This window comes from Phyllobates terribilis, unplaced genomic scaffold (genome assembly GCF_046119375.1).
Source record: "Phyllobates terribilis strain yellow unplaced genomic scaffold, ASM4611937v1 Scaffold_12__6_contigs__length_324123572, whole genome shotgun sequence".
NCBI lineage: Eukaryota > Metazoa > Chordata > Amphibia > Anura > Dendrobatidae > Phyllobates > Phyllobates terribilis.
Window position 1 is genome coordinate 277,305,860 of NW_027362772.1, and position 25,880 is coordinate 277,331,739.

At 39.4% G+C, this 25,880-nt stretch overlaps 1 protein-coding gene across 1 annotated transcript in view; it reads right to left on the minus strand.

The window, feature by feature from the left end:
* Positions 1-25,880, minus strand: part of ZBTB16 (zinc finger and BTB domain containing 16) — a 129,477-nt gene that overhangs the window by 99,530 nt on the left and 4,067 nt on the right. The window contains exon 2 of the mRNA XM_073657005.1: positions 22,811-24,108. Within this exon, the coding sequence (XP_073513106.1) occupies positions 22,811-24,039 (1,229 nt within the window). The 5' untranslated portion in view covers positions 24,040-24,108. The remainder of the gene's footprint in view (positions 1-22,810; positions 24,109-25,880) is intronic.

Genomic DNA, 25,880 nt, shown 5'->3' on the forward strand with positions numbered 1-25,880 from the left:
TGGGACATTTCTGCGCCTCTCTTCAAGTGTTATTGCCCCAATAAATGCACCCTGGCAGGAAGAACAATTCAACTCAAAGCATCCATGTATGAAAGACTCCTGAAGGGCTGTAAGTTTACACACCTCATGGGTGCATGGATTTTAAAAGGTAATTTGCTGGCAGGGTCACTTATTGCTTTGAACAATCTGGACGTTGCCATTTGCCTCATGTTTTAAGTCAGATCCATCACATTATAAAGTATTTTCAAGTTAATAAATCTGATATAAATATAACTACTTCTAGGTTCTATCTAGTCCTAATATAACAATGTCACGCTACAAGTATATAAATAAAAAAAATCATAATATATCTATCTAATATAATATTTCTGCTTAGCCTCTAACTTCCCTTTGTGGCATGTCTAACAATAGTAATTTTCATTGAAGATAAAATCAAGAGAAATATGAAAATGAATGAAAAGTTTGTAAAAATCTAATTAAAATAAGGAAACAAAAGCCTCTTTTTACAAGAGTGTATTGTACATCTTTACTACAGAGCGGAAATACGGAAGTATAATTAACCTGGATGCATCAATATTTCAGCAGTTTTGCATTCGTTACCTTTTTTGCCAACAAAAATCAGATGTTTGTGCAATAGAAAATAAATAAAGATTCAAAACTGGTGAAAGATTGGATATGGATGCATGTGTATTTTAAGCGCTCGTTCTATTCCATCTGTACACATGCTACGTTTTTCAAAACCAGATGTGAAAGACATCCATAAGCACTAATTTTTTTTTTAAAATATATATATATATATATATATATATATATATATATATATATATATATATAATGTTATTGACAAACTGAGGCTCAATTTTATTAACTATTCAATGTAAGTAAAATTAAAAGTTCTATTGACTGGAAGATGTAGAGAGCTGTGGGCCAGGCATTATTGGTGGCTTAGGACTTTATTTAATCTCTAAATTTAAAAGTGTTGTCCACATGGCTTCTTCCAAAAATAGTGCTGTCCCCGTCTACAGGTTGTGAGTGGTATTGCAGCTTGGCTCACTTGAAGTGAATGGTGAAGAGCTGCACTACCATTCACAACCTGTAGGCTGGTGTCGTGTTGGTTTTGGAATCAGTCATTTTTTTTTTTTGTTTTTTTTTTTAAATAACCTTGGAAATAATTGGAATATACAATGGCTGCATAAAATCCAAAGTAGAGGGCCTTCAAATTCTACATTACCCATATTTTCCTATTAAAAATCTATGTGCCTTATTACAGCAATCGACCCCTTCATATACGGTGGTACTGCCTCCCTTACAACTATCGCATCATAGTGAGGATGAAAACACTAATATATGGCCATATAGTGGCACATGGAGCTGCAAGGACCCAGCGCACATGGCTGTACAATGTGCACGAATCCTTGTTAGCCCCCCCAGGTCAGCAAAGCATTGTGGTCTCTCACAACAGCCACATTATGTGCCCACTCTGGTTTAGACCTGCAGAGTCAACCATGACTAACGCCTTTCAGTTAGGATCACTTGTGATCCTTTCTAAACTCCATCTCAGGCTGCCCTCATTTCTAACCAATAATGGGTTGGGGAGGCAACAAATATAGAGGAATGATGCACCAAAGATACGAAAATAAGGATCAGCTGCAAGACCCACGGTATGACATAGGGACAGATTACGTTACTTTACCCATTAATATACACAGGTCAATTACTCATTTCTAGTTTTCACACAAGTACTTTATCAAGAAGGCTAGCGCGACGGTGGGCCTACAGCTTGGGACTTTTGAAGAGGTGGTAGAGGATAGGATTAAGAAGAAGTGCAGAGCTATAATGGGCAACAACACACACCCGCATTATGAACTGTTTGTGAAACAGAAGAGCACATTCAGCAATCTCCTAATACAACTAAGGTGTAAAAAGGAAAAATACAGGAGATCGTTTGTTCCAACAGCTATGGGGGTGTTTAACAAATGTCTGAAAAGCAATGTCTAAAGCATTCCAAATGTTATGTTATCATATGTGTCATGTTCGAGATCTGTGTTCTGCTGCTGTGATACCGCAATTTCCTCCGGGATAAATAAAGTATATCTTATCTTATCTTATCTTATCATAAAAAAAAAAAGAATTGCGGTGGGTGAGAGGGCGGAGAAGGTTTAGGAGTCATTGCACTTTTGGGTCGCAAAAACTAATTCTTGTATATAAAACAGAATTGGCAGCTCGGTGGCTCAGTGGTTAGCACTGCTGCTTTGCCGCGCTGGGGTCCTGGGTTCTAATCCCACCAAGGACAGCATGGCTAGGTTCACACATTTTGGGGTTTTTCAGCTGCAGATTTTTATGCAAATTTTCAGCTGCGTTTTGCAGTACCAGCAAAGTCTATGAGAAACCAAAATTCTCTGTTCACACACCATGGTTTATTTTGTTATTGCGTATTTTGAGACCTGGTTGGGTTTTTGGAAAATAGAGCATGTCACTTCTTTCAGCGTTTTTTCACCCATAGGAAGTAATGGGTGGTGGAAAAAAAAAAGCATCAAAAATGCACCAAAATTTGCATCAGCGTTTTGGATGGCAAAATAGAATGGGTTCCCCCCCACCACAGAACTTTATGTACATACATAAATAGAGACAGAAGGACAGTGAAAAAAACGCATAAAAAAAAAAAAAAAAAAAACCACAGCAAAACCTGCGTTTTTGATGCAGTAGATTTCATGCAAGAGATTAGGTTTTGCTGCAGATTTGTGACGCTGAAAAACCCAACATGTGTGAACATAGCCCATCTGCAAGGAGTTTGCATGGGTTTCCTCCCACACTCCAAAAAAAGAAAAAATATCCACATTTCAAAATGCGCCCTTCTTGCTTTCCTTCTTTGATCCCATTAGAGCGGCACCTTACTTTAGTTTCTAGAGAATTGGTTTGTGTAAACAATCAATAGATATTTTTATGATTTATCAGCAAAAAGTAAATAAAAGAAATAGGCATTGATGACGCAAGAGATAAAGAATGGCTGGTCAAGGATCTTCATTAACTACAGACTAACATTACTCAACTCCCCCCCCAATATCCTTCATCATGCCCTTCCTCATCTCTGTCAAGCTTGACAAAGTTACAATAAGCTCCTTTGGTCCACTGCAAAGACCCCCAACCCCCATCATTGTACACAGTCTGGCCTGTGATGGCCTGAATGAGCAAACACAGTGCCCTTTGCACAAGGTCCTACTCATGGCCTCCCTTTTCAGTGGGGGCAGAGAAAGACCTACTGTAAATAGATCTTGGAGGTTTTCCGTGACCTATGTTTTTTTTTTTTTTTAAAAAACAATACTTCATCGAATGTCACATTTGTTATCAACAGCAACATTGTGTCCATTTATACCCATCATAGCACTAAGGAAAATAAAATGGTGGTGATCTTAATGAGAAATTAGAAAATATAAGATAGATATATATATATGTATATATATTATATATATATATATATATATATATATATATATATATATATATATATATATATATATATATATATATATATATATATATATATAGTGATGAAGAAAATAAAAATACATTTTACTTTCACATATTACAATCTACATTAAAAATTACAAATCATGCAATCACTCTGGCCACGAGGGATTTTTTTTTTTTTTTAAAGACATACCTTCAAAGAACTGCTCTGACCCCTCTTTTTGTATTAAAACATCTAAATCAGCATGTGCAAAGGTCATTGTGAAGTGGGAGGGAGGAGGGTCAGCTGTGAAATGGTCTATTGTGATTGGTGGATCCTGTGTAGAGGTGTTACCAATTATTGTAATCCTGCCTCTGATGATAAGGAGACTGCTGAAAACTCCCTTAAAGCTCGGGAAGATGTGGTCTAAAAATACCCCCAGGGTTAGTGTGAATATTGTAATATTACAAATTTTGTTTACTAAAGACTGTGATTGCGGGGGGGGGGAGAAAAAAAAAAAGTAACACATTAATAAAATTCATTTAACAAACCCGAAGTTAAAGAAGTAATTTTCTGATGGGCTGCTTATTTGGGCACAAGACATTATTGTCTACCTTTTTTTCTTAAAAAAAAACTTAAGCATGAGAAATAGTATATCTATGGAGAATCAATAATTATGAGGGAGGCTGTCCATATGGTGTTCTAGGGTAAATGGAGGGCATGGGGTGGCACATACGCAGCAGGGTAATGGCAGGATGGAGATAGGATGGAAAGAGATTAAGGACCTGGATCAGTGGCAGTCATCTTTAGAAAAGTCAAAACTCAAGAGACAACCCCTTTTTGGAAATTTTAGGACAAATCAGGACTAGATTTACGTAAACCAGACAGATATAAAATCAAGAACTGAAGCAACCAATATTAAACCAAAATTTAACACTTGTCAACTAAGACATTCCCACTGGAGACACGTAACCAATCCTACTGTAGAAACAGGAAAAGAATCCTGGAACCATCAAAGTCAAAAGTTCTAAAACATACATGGAGGATCTATTTTGCTACAGTTATGTTTACATTAGCACAAACGTTCTACCTTTTAATGAAAGTGGACAATCCAGTGATTGTTACTAGAGAAGGTTTGGCATTGTAGGCAAAACAACTATAAATCTGGCATAAGGGCTCAAAAAAAAAAAAAAAAAAAAAAAAAAAAAAAAAAAAAAAAGCTGGAAACGTAAGTGGCACTAATAAACAGCTGTAGGGTTAATTTCCAGCAAAGCCAAAATTACTGCATAAAAAGAGCATGTTAGAGAGGCAGAGTCTCTCAGAAGCAAAGATGGTCAGAGGTCACCAATCTGAACGGTGTCTAAAAAAAATTGTCGAACAATATCAGAAAAATCTTTCATGTACAATTGCAAATACTTTGAATATCTCACCATCTACAGTACATAATATCAAAATATTTAGAGATATTCTTTACTTATATTCAAGATCATTGTATTAGTTATCAATACTCATGATTGATACATATTATTCAAAGTTTCAGACGTGTCCTTATGTGGAAAGACTGGCTGAGTATTCTCCAACAAATCATTATTAGTAATAAACCAAGTAAAAAAAAAAAAAAAAAACCACACCTTCTATACACAAAACTAATAAAGTTAAAGGATTACTTTGTTTTGTAAACCCGATTCAATAGCGTTGCATGTGTTTACTTGCTGCACCTCCGACTCATGGGCTTGCCAATGCCGCAAAGACTACAATTCCCATTAGACCTTCTACTGGGTTCTCAGGAGGGATCACAATTGAGACCCAATGCACATGATGTTAGAAATAAAATTTGATAAGTTCTCTTCCATGCCCAGAATGCTTCAGGTGGAACTTTGGGACCCACAGTCAGAAAGGAAGATGGGCGTTTAGATTTTTTTTTTTTGCCATCACAAGTATTGCTCATAGGTTCGTTTTTGGGTGTAGGAAAACTTAAAAAAAAAAAATGGCCAATTCCACACTAGAGATCCTAATTTTAAATAAAATAACCCATTTATACCAACTTAACAAGAGTTAAGCGGCAGGTGTCAAAAGTTAAGTAAAGGAAAACCACAATCCATAAAATACAAAAAAGGACTAAATGATTAAAAGGAAGTCACAGTCAGGTCAGTGATGGTTCACCGATGAGCCAAATAGGTGTGGAGTGTCAAAAAGTTAACAAAATAAAGTCGTAAAAATATATTTTAATAGTTGCTGAAAAATTGTTATCTGCTGGTGACACTTCTAGGAATGTTATGAAAGACAGAAATTTCTGAGAAAGAAAAAAAAAAAAAAAAAACATATATAAGATGATGCCACAAGAAAAGAACTTCAGCCATTAAGGGAAGAAAAGACAAAAAGAAAACAAGTATAGAAAAAAAAAAGAAAAGAAAAACAACCCATAGCTCCTAGACTGTAGTATTTCCTACTACTCCCTTTGTAGCAATGCTTACTGATTTCCTCTCTAAACCACAACTATACATAGATGAGTGGGGGAGGCCAGAGCGCCCAGGTTTTGTGCTGAGGCAAAGCAGTTTTGAGAAGCAGGTATGACAGGAGGAAGAAGAAGAGTATCAAACATACCTTACCCAATCTCTAACCTACGCACAGCCTGAACGTAACGACACTATGTGTGTTAACCACACCGATATCTTCAGGTAACCACTTGTGACAGTTAACCTCTATTAGGAGGCGACCAAATATATAAAAATAAGAGTATAGGAGATCTGAGAGATTGCAGCTAGCCATCCTCAATGTAATATCAGAAACACATTACTAACCCATTACCTCTAAAGTAGAGCAAGTTCTTAACTGCCAAACCGCTCAAAAACACAACACAAAGTGGGTCTCCGAGATGATCGAGCCTTGAGATTGCAATACGTTATATTCTAAAACACAGGGCTCCTTGGGTTAGGAGACGATATTGACTGACACCATCTCGTTGTAAAAACAGTTGCAACCGCCACAATAAAATGAACGCTGTGATTGAGACGTATTACTTTAATCAAATGGGTTCCTTTTTGATGAACAACAAGGTTTGCCACCAGGGGTGAAGTTATAATATAAAAAGCACTGGACCATTTCACGATGAATTCCCCATAAAACGTGACTGCGAATGTTGATTAAAAAAAATGAAATGGTCTTCTCTCTTGTCTACCAGGCTTTTATGTCATGAACAGTTTAGATTGACTTCTATTGAAGACAATGCAGTTTCATCAGACTCATCTCAAGACAGTGGGTAGAGTCATTCATAAATGCTTCAGGCATGGGTAACCTTTTAATCACAATTGTGATCCATTCACTTGAATGCTAGATCAGTGGTGATCGGTCTGCTAGGACCCTCACCAATCTAGAGAAGCTTGGTCCTCTCTCCACCCCAGCATCTAAGAGTTTAACTAGAGCGGGGTTCGCGCATGCGCTCTGCCACTCCATAAAAATTCTAAACCATTGATGGCAACAGAGTACCACGCTGAATCACGGATCTAAAATTATAACCTATTGATTCCAACTTGCTGGATCTCTGTACTTACTGCTTCATCTGGATGTTAATCTAGGCTACGTTCACACACAGTTTTTATGAGGCATTCAAAAACAAAATTTTCCATGAGAAAAATCACTTCAGGGAAACTCCTTTTTGGAGCAGTTTTTCCTTTTCCTGAGGTAAAGCAGTTTTGAAAAGTCTTGTCTTGGAACGTGCTTTGCCACCTTTTGACCTGACAGTGCTTAGATTGAAGAGGATTCGCTCATGATCTACTTCAAAGAAATTAAATGAATAGGAAGATCAAAAGGTTTTTCGAAGCAATTTTTTGGAGATTGATTTTAGATCAGATCCGCAAAAAAAAAAAAAAAAATTAATTGATCAAAATTAACACTGTTGGCCAGTGTAAGGTCAAGTGACTGGACAAGACCCTTAGTCCTCCTTCAGACGTCCACGATCATCGGTCTGATCTCGAATCACAATTTATGGTCTGGCAGAGCATCTCCCAACAGTTTCATATATTTCTATGAGGCAGTCATGCTCGGTTCAGGAGATTGCACGGTCAGTCCAAGATCGCAACGATGATTGCAGACGTCTGAAAGATCCCTTACAGGTTCAATCAATCACTCTGGAGAAAATAGTTTTACTAGGAGTTGGCACCTAACTTTCTACCAAAAATATTAAACCAGTAGACAGTTTGGCAGAGTTTACTCTAAACTTTTGAGTAATGGCACAAAACCTGACCAATGTACAACCCAAATCCCCAAAAAGTTGAGATGCTGTGTAAAAAAATGTAAAATAAAATATTATATATATATTATATATATAAATACAGTAGACTGCCGTGACATCTCAGAAAACCTGGAAAAGGTTTAAAATAAAAAGACTGGAACAGTAAACGTCACATAAAAAACAGCTGTAGGGTCAATTTTTCAGCTAAGCCACTTGACTATAAAAAGAGCATGTTAAGAAAGGCAGAGTCTCACAGAAGCAAAGATGGTCAGAGGTTCACCAATCTGAACTGTGGAACAATTTCAGAAAAATGTTCAAATGTAAAGTTTCAAATGCTTTGCATATCTCATTACATCATAGAATATCAAAAGATTTAGAGATTCTGGAGAAATACATGTGCACAAGGGCGACCATCAATATTGGATGCTTGTGATCTCAGGGTACTAAGACAGAACTGCAATAAAAACAGTCATGATTTTTGTGGTGCAAATCACTGGATGGGCTCAGGAATACTTCCAGAAATCAATGGTTGAACACAGTTTGCCATTCAATCAACGAATGCAAGTGAAAGCTTGATCATAGCAAGTAGAAGCCTTATATCAACACAATCCAGAAACGATGCCATCTTGTCTGGGCCTAAGCTCATTTACAATGGACAAAAAAAAAAAAAAAACCACACACGTGGACAGAGGAGAGTCCTGTGGACTCCAGAGAAGAGGGACCAGCCAGCTTGTCATCAGTACACCGTTCTGCATCTCGGATGGTATGGGACTGCATTAGTGCCTATGGCATGGGCATCTTCTAGCTCTTGAATGTCACCATCAACACCGAGCATGATATAGGTCATATGCTCCCATCCAAATGTCTATTTCAGCAAGACAATGCTAAACCACATACTACATCCATCACAACAGCAAGGCTTTGCAGAAGAAAAGTTCAGGTGATGAACTAATTGCCTGCAGTCCAGACCTTACACCAATAGAAAACATTTAGTGCATTGTGAAATGAGAAGTCTCTCAAAGACGACCCTGGACTTGTTGGAGCAGCGAGAATCCTACATCGGACAAGAATGGGACAACATTTCTCGTGCAACACGCTTTAAAAAAAAAAAAATTAATCTTCTCAATTGCCCAGACTGCTGTAAAAGGAGAGGATACCACGCAACAGTAGACATAGCCCAGGCAAAACTTTATTTATTTTTTTTAGATGTTTTGCTGACATCGATTCCTAAATTTTTCTGAAATGAATTGGATAAAGATCAAATTTTCAAAACCTGATCTGTTGTGAATAAAATATGGACAAGAGAGGTTTCCAAACCTTTGCATTCTTTACATTGTGTCCCAACCCCCCCCCCCTTCTTCAATTGGGGATGTAACCAAACCCTATCGTGCTAGAAGTCTGATTTTCGAGAACCATATTGGGTCTGAATGTTGCAGTCATAACTCAGAAAGTAACACACAATTCTCCACAAGTAATAGTGCCATAACCATTGCTAGAAGAATAATAGGATTGGGATGCTATGGAGGTTGGTAGATCACTACTTCTTGGCTTTTGAACTTCTACATTGCCCTGGTGACAATGCTAGTCTAAGAGTTGGTCTAAGCCAAAGTTGGTCTCACTTTCACACCTCTTTAGATCTGTGAATTAACAGCTAGCTGAGAAGACATTTCACACTATTAAACAATTGTAAAAAAACAACAAAAGAAGACTTCTAACCTCCAAGATCCTCAGAACATGACATAATATGAAGCATAGTTTATCAATATCTGTCCCATTGCAGAATGGAGCAGGACATTATTCACTGAAGCTGCACCTCAGCAGTACCTCTACCTTCTACAAATGGCAAAGTTTTCATTTTCTTACTCATCATACATTATTTATAAATGAGCCAAATTAGAAGGAACGTGCTAATGAATCATCCTCCTCCTTTCATTAAGAACCGAAAGCCTGAGACATTAATACAGCCGAACTATGTCGAGGTGTTACACATGTAAAGATAGCGTGTGCTAAATCGAGAAGCGTTAGACTGTGGGAGAGCAGAAAGGTCTAAAACACAAGTGTCTGGATCAATTCTACCTAGTGATAGAAAAGAGCGAGATGGTTAATTGTTTTACTGAATGGGATAACTTTGGTCCATGGAGAGACATGCTCCATGTTGGAAACGTACCCCCCCCCACCCCACCCAAGAGACAATGAGTGGGGAAGGCTTTTCAGAACGCAGCCTCAGGAATTATGGACGGAATACATGTGTATGGTGAGGAGAACAGAGGTCAACACAAGGAGTGAGATGGGAGTCCAAGGAAGAAAGGGACACCACAGAGGATTTCAGGAGAGGGTAGTTTATAAGTTACGGGTTCAGACTTCTCCACCCAGTAGGTTTTCTTGCTCTATGGACCCAAAATAAATTGAAAAAGTTGAGATCAGTTTTACAAGTGTGACAGAAGCAGACCTCTTTCATGGGAACGGAGGCAACAGATAAAGACTGATGCATTTTCCAGTCCTATGTGAAGAAATTGTCTTTAGCGTATTTGAAAATTAAATAAAAAAAAAACAAAATGGCCTTGTGGTTCTATTTATCATTTTATAATTTTTTTCTTTATGTGCAGTAATGTATCAAGATAGAAACAGAAATCTGTTTCCTTTCCTAGTCACCGCTTCTTCTGTGTAGTACTGGTGAAACGTATAATATAAGCATGCATATAAGTAATCCCAAGGCAGGAAAGTGAGGTTCATTAGTGACTAAGAGTGCTAAAGTTTTAAAAGATAGAAGAAAAAGTAAACAGTTTTGTTGGGCAGAAGTTTTATAGAGACTGTCGCATTCATAACAATTTCAACATTTTTGTAATGCTTTTGAGAGAGAGATAGATATATATATATATATATATATATATATATATATATATATATATATATATATATATATATATATATATATATTATATATTTATTACACACACACACACACACATTTCGACTAGACTGTATCTGGCCTTGCTCAATACACTTGCATTGAGCAAGGCTGGAGACAGTCTAGTCGGCACGTGACCGCATGCATGCAAGTTGCACTGGCGGTTGCGCCCCCTCCTCTCCTGGCACCAGAGAATCCTCACAGCGATGATGATGATGATGATGATACACAAGTCTGCAGATTTATGTGGATTTTGTTGCATTCATGGCAAAAGGTGAAATCCGCGCAAAGTAGTATCATGCTCTCTATATCTATCACATACACCATACATATACACTAAGAAAGAGATCTTCCATCCGAACCATGTGTGGGAGATATCATAAACTATGGATAAATTTAGCATTACAAAACAACGCTGTGCTGCATAGTAATTAGAAGCTCCATTTTGCAGGACGACCGGAGAGCTGAGCTCTGTTACAACTAGCTAACGATGGAAAACTACACGGATAGCTATACTGATGTAAATGGCAGAAGATAAAAATCAGGCAGGGTTCTGCACAGAAGCATAAAGGTAAACGCTACACGTAAATTAGCTTAACAACAACTTTCAGGTGCAGCAAGTCAGAAGAAAACAGGAGAGAAGGGAGGGTTCTGCAGCACTGAGGAGAAGCAGGGTGCAGATGGGAAATGTAGCTTTAGCTGATAAGAATAGGACTGTCCATTCAGCTCTAAAGCTGGATGTACCAAACGGCAGATAGAGATGAAGAAAAAAAAAAAAAAAAAAAAGGCCAAATGTACAAGAAAATCTATGTTTGGCTTAGACTATATTAACAATAAAGTATGCATTTACTGTGCTTTGTGAATAACAATGCAATTATGGGAATAAACATTTAAGACTCGTGTATCATAGAGCAGTTGTAAAAACAAAAAAAAACAAAACTCTGGAGTAAGATGCACTAAACTTTTTAAAAAGTGCAAAACTATTCATAAATATTGGAGAAGTTTTGGCCATCTGTTTACTAGAATAGGAAATATACATCTTCAAGTTTGTGAAGAATTTCACAAAAATATTTGCCAGTTTCTACTAAATCTATAATAAGTTGGCCCTGCCCTTAAAAGCCTTAATAAAATTCTTCCTATCTCCTCCCCCCCCCCCAACACTGTAAAGTCCTTATAATTCTGGGCTATTTGTGATTTCGGGAAATTTTCTGCTCACCTCTTAACCAATAACTAAAACCATTTAAATGTTATATTGAATAAATAAACATTTTTCTACTAACATGCACAAAGTATGAGATAATAAATATATATATATATTGTATGTACTATATAATATCTCTAGATTTGATATCGCTCCATCTCGCTGAATCGCCTTGTTATAGAATAGTCAGCCTGTTATCTGTCCTAAAGTGTCAGTAAACATGTCACATAATTAAGGCTTGTATATCACTCACAGGAAGTTTTTGCAATGGTTAAGATATACACAGGGTGATGACAAAGTGGCCTGCTAATTAGCTGCATACCCAGGGTTGCAGATTCTTAGATTAACCCCTTCACCTCAAAAATGGTCACCTTAAAATATCCACAACGCCCTCCAGCGAGAACTGTAGAGCAGACTTTGTTGCAGCGACTGCACGAATCTCATCTACACCCTCATTTGTGGCAGCGTTCTGATTGGAAACCTCCCATGGAGACAAAGTGTCAAGAGATGACTAGGAGATGCAACTACTCAACTTTTCCTTTTCCATAGAGCTTAGAAAGGCATTTGTTCAGTCATGTGGAGCATTGAAATAAGTCAGGCACCCAGCACATGGTGCAATTCCGCAAAGTCAACATCTTAGCCTAGTCTGCACTTCTTCACTTGAAGAAAAAGAAAGAAAAGCGACAACCATTAGTGGTGCTAGAAAAAAAAAGGTACTATGCAGTTGACCCCTTGTGGTGCAACCCGAGTTAAAGAGCAATCGCACCTAATAATTAAGTCAAAAGCAAGGTAATGCTAGATAAGCTCCTGTGGCGTTGAATCACAGGTCATTTACAGCGATTTAGTTAGCGGCTTCCCTACCCCAAGTAAAAAAAATAAAAATATAGATGACTGGGGTTAAGAAAAAAGAAGAGCAGCGAAAAAGCCAAACTTTATATTCTTGCATCTTAGCATCTTGTTTTAAGCAAGAACCCCCCCCCCTCCCTTATCGCTCAAGCGCTTATCTTCATAAAAGGAAGATTTAGGGCTTAATCAGCATATATTCAAGAGATTACCTGATAAAAATCGACTGAACAACAACCTAGAAAATGTAAAAATTTGGGTTACGACCTCTAAAATGTCAAAAATGTACAACTCCCATCAATTAAAATCATAAATGGACATGATGGAAATAAATATTTAACTATGTATTTTCTCTTTTGGTTTTAAGAACAGCAAAATTAAATCTAAAAAGAAATAAGGGAAACAAGTTAGAAATACTCTAAAGAACATTTGTAAGATCTAGAGAAGTTAAAAAAAAGAAAAGGGTGTAAAACTTCTGGAATGAAATGAAAGAATAACCGACACATTAGCAGGAAGAGGTTTACCAGCACCTTAATCCATGTAACCAGAAGACCTCCACCTCCTCCTGCCCGATCTGGAAGCAATTACAGACCATTAAAGTGAACTGCCTGCCACTAAATTTAACCCCAAACACCAACACTTGCCACTTCACCCAAATGAAGGGGGGATTAAACTATACCAAAATTATTGTAGCCCTCTACAAAAAGAAAAACAGCAAACTCATTTTACTGAAGAGTTTTCTTGTGTTTGTACCCAGAAGAAAAGTTTGCAGCGAAGAAACATTAAAACATTTAGAAACAAAAGTCGAACTTCCTAATAGAACAGATAGTCAACTAATTGTAGCCACTAGTAACAAAACACAAAATAGAAGTTATAAGATACAGGTTTAGGACAAGTCGTCTCCCCAACTAACATTGTCACATTTTATAAAAATACTTTGGGGAAGGAAGAGATCTCTAGTGTGCGAATTGGTTTTAACTACCGAACCGTTGCAGATCAATGAATCCAATATTTACAAATATCTGAACATATTTCGTATAAAATCCAGATGGGATGTAACCAGTTAAACAACCCCCCATATGCTTCTTCTAACAGCCCATAAATAAGTCACCTCAGCCTATTAGTGCTCCCTGCTTCACTCCAGTATAGGAGGCCCTGCTCCAAATCCCAGGAGCCTCTGACAGGGCACTGGCAAAGGTTACCAAGCTCAGGTCAGCTGGGAGGGGAACCTTCATTTCCTGAGCCAGGCCAAGGGCCGAGAAAGAATGAAACAGACTAATCACAGCCTTCCTCACAAAGGGAGACCAGGCCAAGGGACTGGCTTCCATTACGGAGACTCTCATACCAGGTGCCACCAATAAACAGGACCATTCCATTGCTGGCATTAATCAGGAGCTGCCGCTAGAATAGAAAGCTATATTAAAACCACTTAGTTCTTAATTTACCTCAACACTATACGCAAAAGGATCGAACCTTCCTCAGGTTTAACATGCTATCCAGTCCGGCTGGTAAGATGATATCGCCATTGATCAAAACCAAGCGTATTGTGCAACTGAAGAGATGACTTTTTAATGAAAATAAAAAATAAGTTTGTTTTTTTACTTATAAAAATTAAAATCCCCAAACACTTTGAAAGTCCAAATAGTAGCTTTGTAATTAGTCCAAGATTACCATAAATTATTCAAAAGCACCACATACTGCACAGCGAGATGGCTAATCCAGGCCAGAGAGATCATTATTAGTGCAAAAGCTGGCAACGGCGGCGAGATGAAGACAGTCAACGACGACTGATGGCCAGTGAGCAGAAGTAACTTTGGGCAAAGGCTCAAGTGATCGGGCTACAAAGCCAAAAAACGGGTAACTTGCTGACCAAGATTAAGACATTATAGAAAGAAAAATGGAAGACGTTTGGTGGTTACTACATCGAAAAGGTCAGAACTTGTTTTTTTGGTCAATTTGTTAATTTTAAAATTGAGAAACCTAAAAACTAACAAAAGAAAAAATATATATATTTAATAACAAATTTCAATTACACATTGGAGAAATTATTCTGTTCATAAATTGCAGTGTGGACTTTTAATTAAATCTGCAGCATGCACAGATTTCACCTTTTGTCGTGAAAAGTTTAAATAAGCAACAAAATCTATATAAACGTGCCGATTCTGGAACATGTGAACGTAGCCTTAAAAGGGTTGTCAAGTCTGCAACTACAAGTCTGCAGTCACTTTGTGAATCATCACATTGCAGGCACTGCGCGCTGTGAGGATTCTCTGGTGCCGGAGGCAGTAGAGGAGTGGGCGCAACTGCCAATATGACTTGCATGCATGAGGTCATGTGCCAACTAGACTGTATCCGACCTTGCTCAATGCAAGTGTATTGAGCAAGGTCGGGCACAGTCTAGTCGGAATGTGGCCGGAAGGAATACATATATAACCCTACAGTCTATCTGGCAGGTGACCACATGCAAGTCATACTGGAGGTCGCACCCACTGCTGTTCTAGCTCCGGCACCAGAGAATCCTCACAGCGCGCACTACCTGAAAAATGACGATTCACAAGTCCGCATTCGCAAAGTGACTGCAAACTTGTAATTTTAGCCTGGACAACCCTTTTAAGGCTACGTTCACATGATCCAGAATCGGCATGTTTATGCAGATTTTGTCGCTTATTAAAACTTTTCACGACAAAAGGTGAAATCAATCAGTGCATGCTGCAGATTTACAAATCCACACTGCAGGGCAATTTAGGAACAGAATCATTTCTGCAATGTGTAAATGAGATTTGTTGAAATCCCAACTAAGTAGCCGGCGCAGTATTACGCTGTGCACTCAAATCTGCAACATGTGAATTTAACCTTAAATCAACTTTAAACTGTTCAATAGACAAGAACACACACATTTGTAGTTTACAAAGTAAACTTTGCCATTACATCAGATAAAAGGTGTAATAATTCTGGATTTTTTTTAATTTCTAATCTTCAATCTCTAGCCAGAATTGTTGCTTAAACAGAACCAAAATGTGGGTGGAGGGAAGTGCATAGACAGAGGATATGGGCGATGCGTGCGATGCTAACAGGTCTATCGAGGACTGCTTTGTGGAAACAGAAACGGCATAAATATTATTAAACACACATTTACATGTGATGAACTGGCTCAGTAATTAAGAGCACCATCTCCCAATTAATCTTTTTTAGGGAGATCACTCTGAATGGAATATTAGTAATAGTTATGTGAGATTTTTAGACTTAGGTTCTCTATTGTAGTTCCAGCTCATAAAAGATCAAGCGCATTGGACTCCATCAAGTTTCACTAGGTCATAATGGATCGGTGAAAGACCACTCAATGGTGTGTGCAGTCGATGGGACCTCAGTCTGCTGAAACTTTTCTGTTGCAGATTATGGTTTTATATACCCACTTCAGAGAACTTGTGATCTAAGGAATGGAAGAATCTCCTGTGTATATTTAGTCTTTACACTTCTATAACCATATAGACCGGGTTTACGACCATGATTTTATATCTTGGGAGTCTTCAGGTGGCCAAAAGGAAATCGAGGATCCTTCAACTATAACCTGCACTGCTTAACCCCATCCTCCCTGGATTGCACAAATATGTACAGAGCTGCCACATGGAAATGTAGCCACAGGTATAATGAAAACCTGACTCAGTGTGCAGGAATCTACTGTATGCCGTCTACTGTAACATGACAGGGTGAACGCTACTTCATTCTGAGAACACAGAAGTATCAAGTGTGAGTAATGTGCACTCATATACGATGATGTGAAATCATGAGAATTTGTTGCTATCAAGAAGGGGGGGGGGGGGGAACCTGGTAAATGTAATGTGTAATATTTTCTGCAAGTACAGGCAAAATTCTGCTCTTTCCACCCAAGAACATGCACTTTTAAAAACCACTTTTTTCTACTTTCATCGCTAGGTTTGCAAATGCGGGGGCTGGAGAAGGGACGTGAAGTCATCGTATGCAGCCTCTTTAGATTGAACTATACGGTTTGGTTTTAAATGACAGATATTTGTGAAAAGGTGGTAGGTGGCATGAATGACCATGAAAAGACACATGTAACACGTCGAGGTCTTCCAGAACTGTATCCAACCACTTTGAAACACAAACACAGCCTTAGAAACGTCAAAGCGACCTCAACATATATGGCTGTGGGTTAACGAATAGCAACAGTTTATTTTCATTGCTGTCACACATCTGTAATTTTTATTCAGTATTTCATATCTTTCTCTCCCCATCTCTAGTGCCACGCTGTGATGGACTCTTACTACCCAGATTCACCACACAAAGGCTGCTGCATTCCCACCCTCAGCTTTTATACAGACTATGATAATCTCTCCTCATTGGCTGTGGTACTTCATAATATGTGACACTGACAAGGGATTATGGAGTAGTTAGCAGCGCTGGATTTCCAGTTGAGCATAGTAGATACAAGCCTATAGGCCCCACATCAGATCAAAAATATTGAAAGAAACTTACGAGCCGCATGTCAGACAGCTGACACTGGAGGCAAGAACGAGAAACGGAACTCAGATTGTGATTATAGAAAGTGGGAGTGTAATGAGGTTTTGGTTGTGGTCTGGTATATTCGAGAATTCACGAATAGTAGAGGAGGGGCATCTATATCATCAGGAATGGCAACTGTGCAATGGGCCAGAATGGGAAGTGGAAGTGAAGTAGAGGTAAGTGGCTATGAGTTCTCAACGACTTTAGGATCATAATAGAACATTGATAAGTAGAAGCTTCAGAAACAAAGACGAGTGTATATCAGCCGACACTCAAGGTCCACGTCAATTACATTTGAATAACTTTATACATTTTTGTTCTGTTTAATAAAAATGAAAAAAAAAAAAAAAAAATATTGTTGTATTGAAATTGTTGGCAGTAACTGTCTAAGAGTCTCCAAGGTGTTACAGCTGACACTGGTAGCCCGGGACTGAGGTCATGCCAACCTTTTCTGGCTGATGCAATCTTCCACTTTATGTAAAAGTCTGGATTTTTTTTTTCCTTTTATTGACAAATTTACACAAAATTGAATCGTAAGTTATTCAAATCCAGCAAAGTTTCGAAAATTCTACACAAATTTGCTCATCTCTACCAATGAAGTTAATGTTACTCCACTGTGACGCATGCCGACACGTCCCATAGTAGTTAGTGGTCCCCAAGACAAGGGTCAGCTTCTATTTCTACAAGACCGCAAGGATTGAAAAAAAAAAAAAATACGACACACGGTATGTATAAATGATACACTAGAGTTTGGGAGTCCTCAGCGATAGACAATGTAGTCTAGTCTATAAAAAGAGAAAAAAAACATCTTAAATTCTCTAAGCATGAGCCTAAACATTTATCAGAGGTATTATTTTGAAAAAAAATGCAAGTAACCCATTTTACTTAATGCGTGCAGAAAATCTGCAACGTCAAAAGCTCAACATTGGGAACGTAGTCTTAAGATCCAAACAATTTATAGAGTTTCCTCAAAAAGGTGCCGTCCATGGCCAGTTTCTTCTAAAAAGTCTGTTTAATGGTATTTCAGGTTGACTCTAGTAAAGTGATTGGGGCGGATTTGTAATACCACATGCAACCTGTAGAAGAAGTGTAAGCACTATTTTTTTGAAGAATGTAGCCATGTTATTCTAGTCATCAAAAACGAGGTTATCCGGGGACATCAGCATCTGAAGAAAGCAATATCAATGACATTATGGTTTTCACACGTGTCCTATCCTAATGAACAGGACAAGCAGAGATACCTCTGTGACACCCCAGGGGTCTGGTTGCCACAGTGATAGAGATGTTATGTCTGAGAGCAGGTGGGAGGTCCTTTGGTCAGGGATCCTGTGCATGCCACACCTCCTGCCCAGTCCTGGGAGGGGAAGAACTTCCCCTATATAAACCCGGGGCTGAAGCAGGGTTAGGAGTCAAGGAGAGTAGAGACAAGAAACAGTCATTAGGAAGAAACAGCAGGAGCTCAGTGGGAGCAATACTACTACGAGTCAGGGGCTGGCAGCTGCAGAGCTCGCCCTGACTGAGAAGCTTTCTTACCGGACCCGGCGTCCGAGGCTGTGGGGACTAACTCTTACCCAGCAGCAGAAGCCGACCGGCAGGGGATTTCAGGTCCTCAGGCCCAGAAACCCGAAGGCAAGGTCACACGCGTGGGACCAGCACCGCCATCGTGGAGCGGAAGCCAATAGAAGGCCCCGAGTCACCGGCCATACGGGTGAGCACCACACGGTACACTCAGGGACGTGGGCTACTTATATCCGCTTCTAGCAAGGTAGCCAGAAGAGTACAGTCAGTTTGGGAGGCCTACAACTCCGCCTGGCCAGGGGAGATCCCATCTGCTCAAGGACTGACCAGGCCCCGTTCGCTAGCAAGTACTCCGGGAGGGTCTATCGTTGTTACCAGTAAAGACCCTGAATTACACCGCACCGTCTCTGAGTGGTTCCTGCTACCCCCATCTTCCACGTCGGCTGCCCTGAGGCCATACCCCTCCCGTTGGGGGTTATACTATCACGCTGCACAATTCTACACCGGCCTCAGCGGTCTGCCCTGCAGCGGCAGCTCCATAGCTGCAAATCAACGGGTGGCGTAGTCGACACTCAAATAACATCTATCAAGACTGCCACACACTGAGTCTGACTCCCTGGGCACGGACCGGGTCCCCGCCACTCGGAGACTACAACCCTCATCTGATCCGGTTCCGGGTAAGCCCCCGTGCGCGAGACGCTGCGCGACACAGCAGGCCCAGGGGCGCGTCACCTCCAAGCCTTATCATGGGCGAACGTTATATCATCAAGAAATGAGCGACTCTAGACAACCCCTTTAAGAAGTTATAAGACTGAAGTGACATCATGACAAATCTTATACTATGACATCACAAAAATTCAGCTCCACTCTCTTCTTGGCCAAAAGGGTGTATTCCTATTAAATACTTTTAGAAACTATTTTTTTTTAATTAAAATACTTTATTCCAAATTACAGCAAAACTTGAGTCACCCACATTAATCTAAGTATGTTTTTAGTAAATATTTAAAACATAAACAAACAAGCGCAGACATAGGATTTTAAGTAAAAGTATCCACTTCCATCCTGTGAACAGTAACCCTTTAGACACAAGGCTTTAGCTGAAGTTATATTTTTATAAAATTGAAGACTACAATCCACTGCCTCATCATCCTTTCTTGTACTCATAAATTAAAGCAGGTCTCGTTTCTAATATAAAAGTAATGCGATGCACGTCAGGAGTAAACAGGCAAGCGATGATTACAGGCGATTCATATGGCATGCATCACCACGTCAAAATTAAAAGTACAAACACACCCACAAATGTTCAACCGCCGTACTGTACCTTTAATCGCTGGGTACTGAAAAGAACAAAATGTAACACACAAGGACACCACACCTCACACGTGTGGCAGCTCTTCTATCCCACACCTAGCATCATCTCATTATGCAGAGCTCTGCGATGATTAACTTTTGTGAATGGCCAATAGGATACAGTTTTTTACTAGTACATTGTGTCCTCTTTTTTTTTTTTTTACAGTTCCCTGTTCCCGATGATTAAGATCTGGAAGTTTGTGCAAATTATCTCCGATGTGAGTCTGTACTGTACAGACGAGGATTGTGAAAACAGGTTGAGACTTTAGATGGAGAACAACAAAATAAAGACGGTCCCTCTAGGATTGTAGAGGTTATATAATTGGGCACAGATTATAAGTGGTCTGGTGTACACGCAAATAAAACAAAAACAATTAAACGGTCATTCTAAAGGGTCTTGAAAATGAGACATAATTGAAAATTGCAGGACAAAAGTTGTAAAGAGAGATGATGCAAAAAAAAAAAAAAAACACCCCCCCAGTCCTGTCTTAATCAAGTGTCATTTACATTGTATCTAACTTCAGCAGCCAATAAAAGGAAAATAAGCAGGATAAACCTGCAGCAAATAACCCTAGGACACAACTATGCCAGCAACACAAATGCAACAGTCAATTGTAGCAATGTGGGGGAACATGGCAGGCATTCACAAAGCCCATGACCCCGATTGATCATTCTTCTTGTTTTTGCAGTTTTCTGGAGCAATTTGTTCCCCTTTAGTTAGTTTATTATTTGCCCCTTACTCCCTATACAATTTGCATCTGTATTCATTCCACGCCCCCTCGACAACTTTGCTCATCCAGATATTTAAAAAACACAGATTCCTGAGGGTTTCTTTTTTTTAAGTTGTCAAAAAAAAACTAAGTGATGAATTGGTTCCCATGGGTTTTTCCCCAAAAAAACAGCACCACACTTTATCATGGGCCCTTTCTGGTATTGCTGAGCATGCACTCAAGTGAAACAGGGCTGAGCTGAAATACCAGACACAACCAAAAGAGCAAAAGCTGGGTTTATTTGTTGGCTCCAATCTTGGACACTTTTTAAGGGGGTTGCCTGTGCTGAAACAGTCTGCCGTCACTGCCAACAGTGTGAGATGCGCCCACTGTCATGATTCCCCCATGCTGGTTGCGATTTGCATACTAGATGTCACATGCCAACTAGACTTGTCTGTCTTCTCTCAGATTCCTTCAATTGGATTGAGAGAGGTTGGACTACTCTAATCGGCATGTGAACACAAGTATACAAACAACATCAATGCGGTCACACGACCACCCACCTCCACAGGGAATCATGACAGTGTCACAGAGCAGAAGTCTCAAGTCACAGTGACTGCAGACTTCTCATTTCAGCTGAGATAACCTCTAAAATAATTGTAATCTATCCAGAAGCAACTTTCGGAGAGCCCTTAGATTACCTTTAAGGGATCAAGAAATAAGGGAAAACATATCCCCTAATGGCAAACAATGGATGTCCAAAAGTTACAGTGTACAGACTAAAGTGGCTAGTCATTGCTCATTTTATTTCCGCTGCTCCCTTAATTATTATTATTATTATTTTTTTTTTTTAAACCGCCATAAGCTTTCAGAGATAAGGGCCTTTTTATTTGGTGTTAATTTTTATAGTCTCAAGAGGGCAGAGCTTAAAGGGCAATGAAGCAAAGAAGTCTTAAGACACACCCCAGAGGATCCTCTGAGCCAGACATCCTTGATAAAGACTATAAAAAAAATAGCACTAAATGAATAAGGTTCATAGTTTTAGAACCAAGTGGCAGAAAAAAAAAAAGCAGAGTACACGGAAGCAGCAGGAATAAAAGAGCAAAAAAAATGGGGCCTTTTGACCTGGTTACAGGTCTGCTTTAAACAAGTTGTTACTTCTTGAACAAGCGTTCAATTATCGGATTGAGCATATTTGCTGGCGATCGGCCGATGAACGAGCAAAGTGCTCCTTTGTAGGGTGATCAGAAAGTCTACATTTGCATAAAACAAATAAACAAAAACATTTCTGTTATCGGCAGCACATTGCCCAGTGGAAACAGGGATTGTGCTGCCGACAAGATATTGCAGCAATAATCACATTAGCCAACACTCAACCTTTGCATGTAGCCCAAATCTAGGGTAAAAACTGATATGCTCTTTCCTTTTTTCAGACCAAAGGGAAGGAGTCATTGTAAAATAAAAGTATTAATTACCACTCCAAAAACACTAGACGTCCCAGCATCAGCCTGCCTGGAAGTAATAACGTTCTGTCCATACAGCCACTAGACTGCTGAAGCCACCAATTTGCCGAAGAGTAAGGCGGCTGATGGGCAGGACATCAACACTTCTGATGGGATGGAGTCCGAGTCCGACCCATCAGTCATCTGACCCTGCAGCAAGTCAGTGGTCTGAATGGTCACTAGTGAGGATGACCTGAGCTAGGGGTGTAGAGGGATAGATGGAATTCCATCTTAACTCTTCTCAAAACATTACATATGCTAAGCTGTATGGCGGATGAGATGTCAAAGGGAACCTTTCAGCACCAACTGACTGTTCGAACCAAGCACTGTGCACCTTCCCAACTATTGTGTTACTGACCATCTCCAGTACACTTTTTCTTGATTGACTTTTCCTGGCTTTACAAGAGCCAGAGAAGGGCAAAAATAGATGGAAAACAAGAAGGTGGATTGAACTGTTTGACCACCCCAGAAGGTGCATGGAGCACCTGTGCTTGGCTTGAACACTCATTTTGTACTGACGACTGCCTTTCAACATGTTAAAAAAGAAAAAAAGTCACAGATCAATTCTAGAACTATACCTGTGATGTTCAATGGAATCATTGTCTGGAAGATTCGCTCCACACACGCTGCATCGCTCACTGATGCTTCTGCCTTCGTTCTTCATCCCAGCGGCAATTTCACCAAGCTTGTTAAACAACTCTCTCTGAATGAAACCTTGGGGAAGAAGTCCACCATAAGCACTAAAGTCCATTGATACTGCAAGTGCTGGTTGCATGTGAAGAGCAGAAGCCATAGATGTTGGCACACTAATCATAGATTCACCCTTATGGTTTGGTAGGACAGAGTAGACACTTAGATGCTTCTCTGCATGGGAAATTGCATGTTCTTGAGCAAGGCTAAAACCTTGAGCCAATTCCAAAGACTGATCTGGAGCATTTTCGTCACGAGGAAAGGTAAGATCTCGAGCACTTGTGATGACACTACTACGGGTCGGAGTTCCAGGACTCTCCTTGGCCTTTTCATCGGATTTGTCTCCCCCAGATGCACTGGATTCTGCCGTTGGGCTATCACGGTTGGTGCTTTCATCAACTTGCATAACTTCTGTCTTCACCTCTGAAAGACCTTGAAGTCTGCTGGTGGAGTGCAAGTCTAGTGCATTTTGTTGCAATGCTCCTTGGAGCAATGACTGGCCAATGGTCATTAAACTATCTACTGCAGTCTTAGTAGGGCTCATACCAGAAAGTCCATATGACGTTGACACTGATGGACTTTGATCCATTAAGTTCTGATTGCCCATGCTGGCATAGCCACTTTCTTCACTGGAATGCTTTGCGTTCAACATGTTTTTAATAAATCTTGATTTTCTGTCTTCTTCATCATCCACAGCTCTGTCACTTGTACACAAATCTCCATCATTCTCTTCTGAAGCTTGGATAGTTTCTAGGATCTTCAGACATTGCTCTTCTAAATACTCAATTTCTAGAATTTCTGCTGCATATAGAAGGTCATCTAGATCTTCTACCTTGGCCTGCAGAGTGGCAGTGTAAGCATACTCCAAAATCTGTTGAAAGGTCTTTGGCGACAAAAAGTCCAAGGTGTAATGCTGGCTGCTACGGTGGAAGAGTATTTCAAACATCTTACTAGTACAAGCCAATACTGTCCTATGGGCATGAAACTCTTGAGTATCCACCATGATCACCACATCACAAAGCGTCCCCGCCAACCGCATCTGGTTGGCTTTTAGGAGAAGCCCTGAGGGGTGATTGGGGTTTTGCAACTGTATCATACCCATATTAGTCAAATCCATAGTTCTCCTGGGGTCTAGTCATTAGTCTCGCTGTTTGGTATGGTGGGCCAATCGCTGAAACCAATGGACCTACGGATAGAATAAAAACAAGAATTTAGTCATTATGATGAGCAGAAAAGTCATGCACTTAAAAAAGACAGATCATATATGCTTTAACAAATTTTTTTTTGATCATTTCTTCGTAAATCGATTATGACACTTTATTTGCAATCATACCATGTACATTCTCCTTTGCACATCAAAGTGGAAATACTGCCACACAAGTTAGGAGATAACTTGCTGATCAATCCCAAATGTCGCTTGGATGGAGCCATGAAAGCAAAGCGCATGCGCACCACTGTGGCATTAATTGCCAGTGGTGCAGCTGGAGAATGCTTAGAGCAATGCACCCATGGAGCAAACATGGTACTCGACAGACCTTTCTGGGGATCAGTGAGAAGCCCAGCGGTGGGACTCATGTGGTAGGTGATTAATTGCTAAAATTAGAACTTTGATCATTAAACTAGGCATTTCTGCAGTTGCACTATCTGCAATTTATTACGGCTGCATATACAGCGTAGTTATATGCATAGCCCACCTGTGCAGACCTTCCTACAGATTCATGACCATTTGATCTTTTAATACAAAAAAAATATATATATAACATAATATTGTCTATAGTAATTAACATTTGGTCACATGACTATATCTACAGGTAACGACGTGTTGCCCAATGTTTGTAGGAGTTACACCATGAATGGGAGTCAACAGAAGGTACAATCCAATTCTGGTAATAAATGATATACCATAATATAGAACTATTTTGAAATCTGCGCCAAATATCAAAAGTTTCTAAAACTGGATTCTTTTCTTCTACAGCATTGTAAACTAGAGAATTCAGATAGTGCAGGAAAAAAAAACAAGTTCTGTGTAGACCAAAAGTTTGCTTAGCCAAGAATGACCTTATAGTCTGTGTCACATGATGGGACTTGAAGATAATAAAAGAGACATAAAATCTGTTGAAGGACAGGGGTCAGGAGTTCTACTAGATGCAAAGATTCAGAGGTAGAAAAAGGTTAGTAAGTGGAGTTCCACAGGGATTTCTGCTTGGAGCAATGATGTGTAATGTCTTCATTAGCGACATTGCAAGTGATTGAGAGGGAACATTCTCCACCAATGGCAAAGATCTTGACATTCCAAAGGAGGAAATTAAACTAACGTTATTAAAATATATAATAGGATAAAATAAATACATAAGAAGAAATTGTACAATCTTCTGGACAATAAAAAAAAGAAATAAGGCTCTTTGGATGATAATGGATTTAAGACCGAGACACATCAATGTATGACAAATCATACCAATCACAGACACATGCTCTACAGAGGACGAAGCATAAGAGTATAAGTCAACTTCATCTGAAGCCTCTTTTTTTGCAGATTCAGGAAGAAAATTATGGTGAAATTGGCGCATTTCTTTTTATATTAACGCAATGGAAACTTCTACAGAACACGATAGACTTATTATGGGGTCTTTTATAATGAAAGCCACAATACTCGGACTAACATGATGATTGTAATGAACTTCTGCCTGTAGCACATTTAATAAAACACCATAACTGAAGATGTGACCGACTTTGGGCCTTGGTGCACTGGTTTTGCATTCCCTGCCGGTCAACACAAGGAACCATTGTAAAAAATGTACAATATTACACCTGTCTTATAGGAATTTAGCCGTGCTACATCTCTGTAGAAAGTCATCACTAGTAGACTCTTTACTAGTGTTCTTCCATCATTTGATAACATGCAGTATATTTAGTCTCAATCAGACCAGACAAGGCACCGCAAGATATTACTGCGGCTAT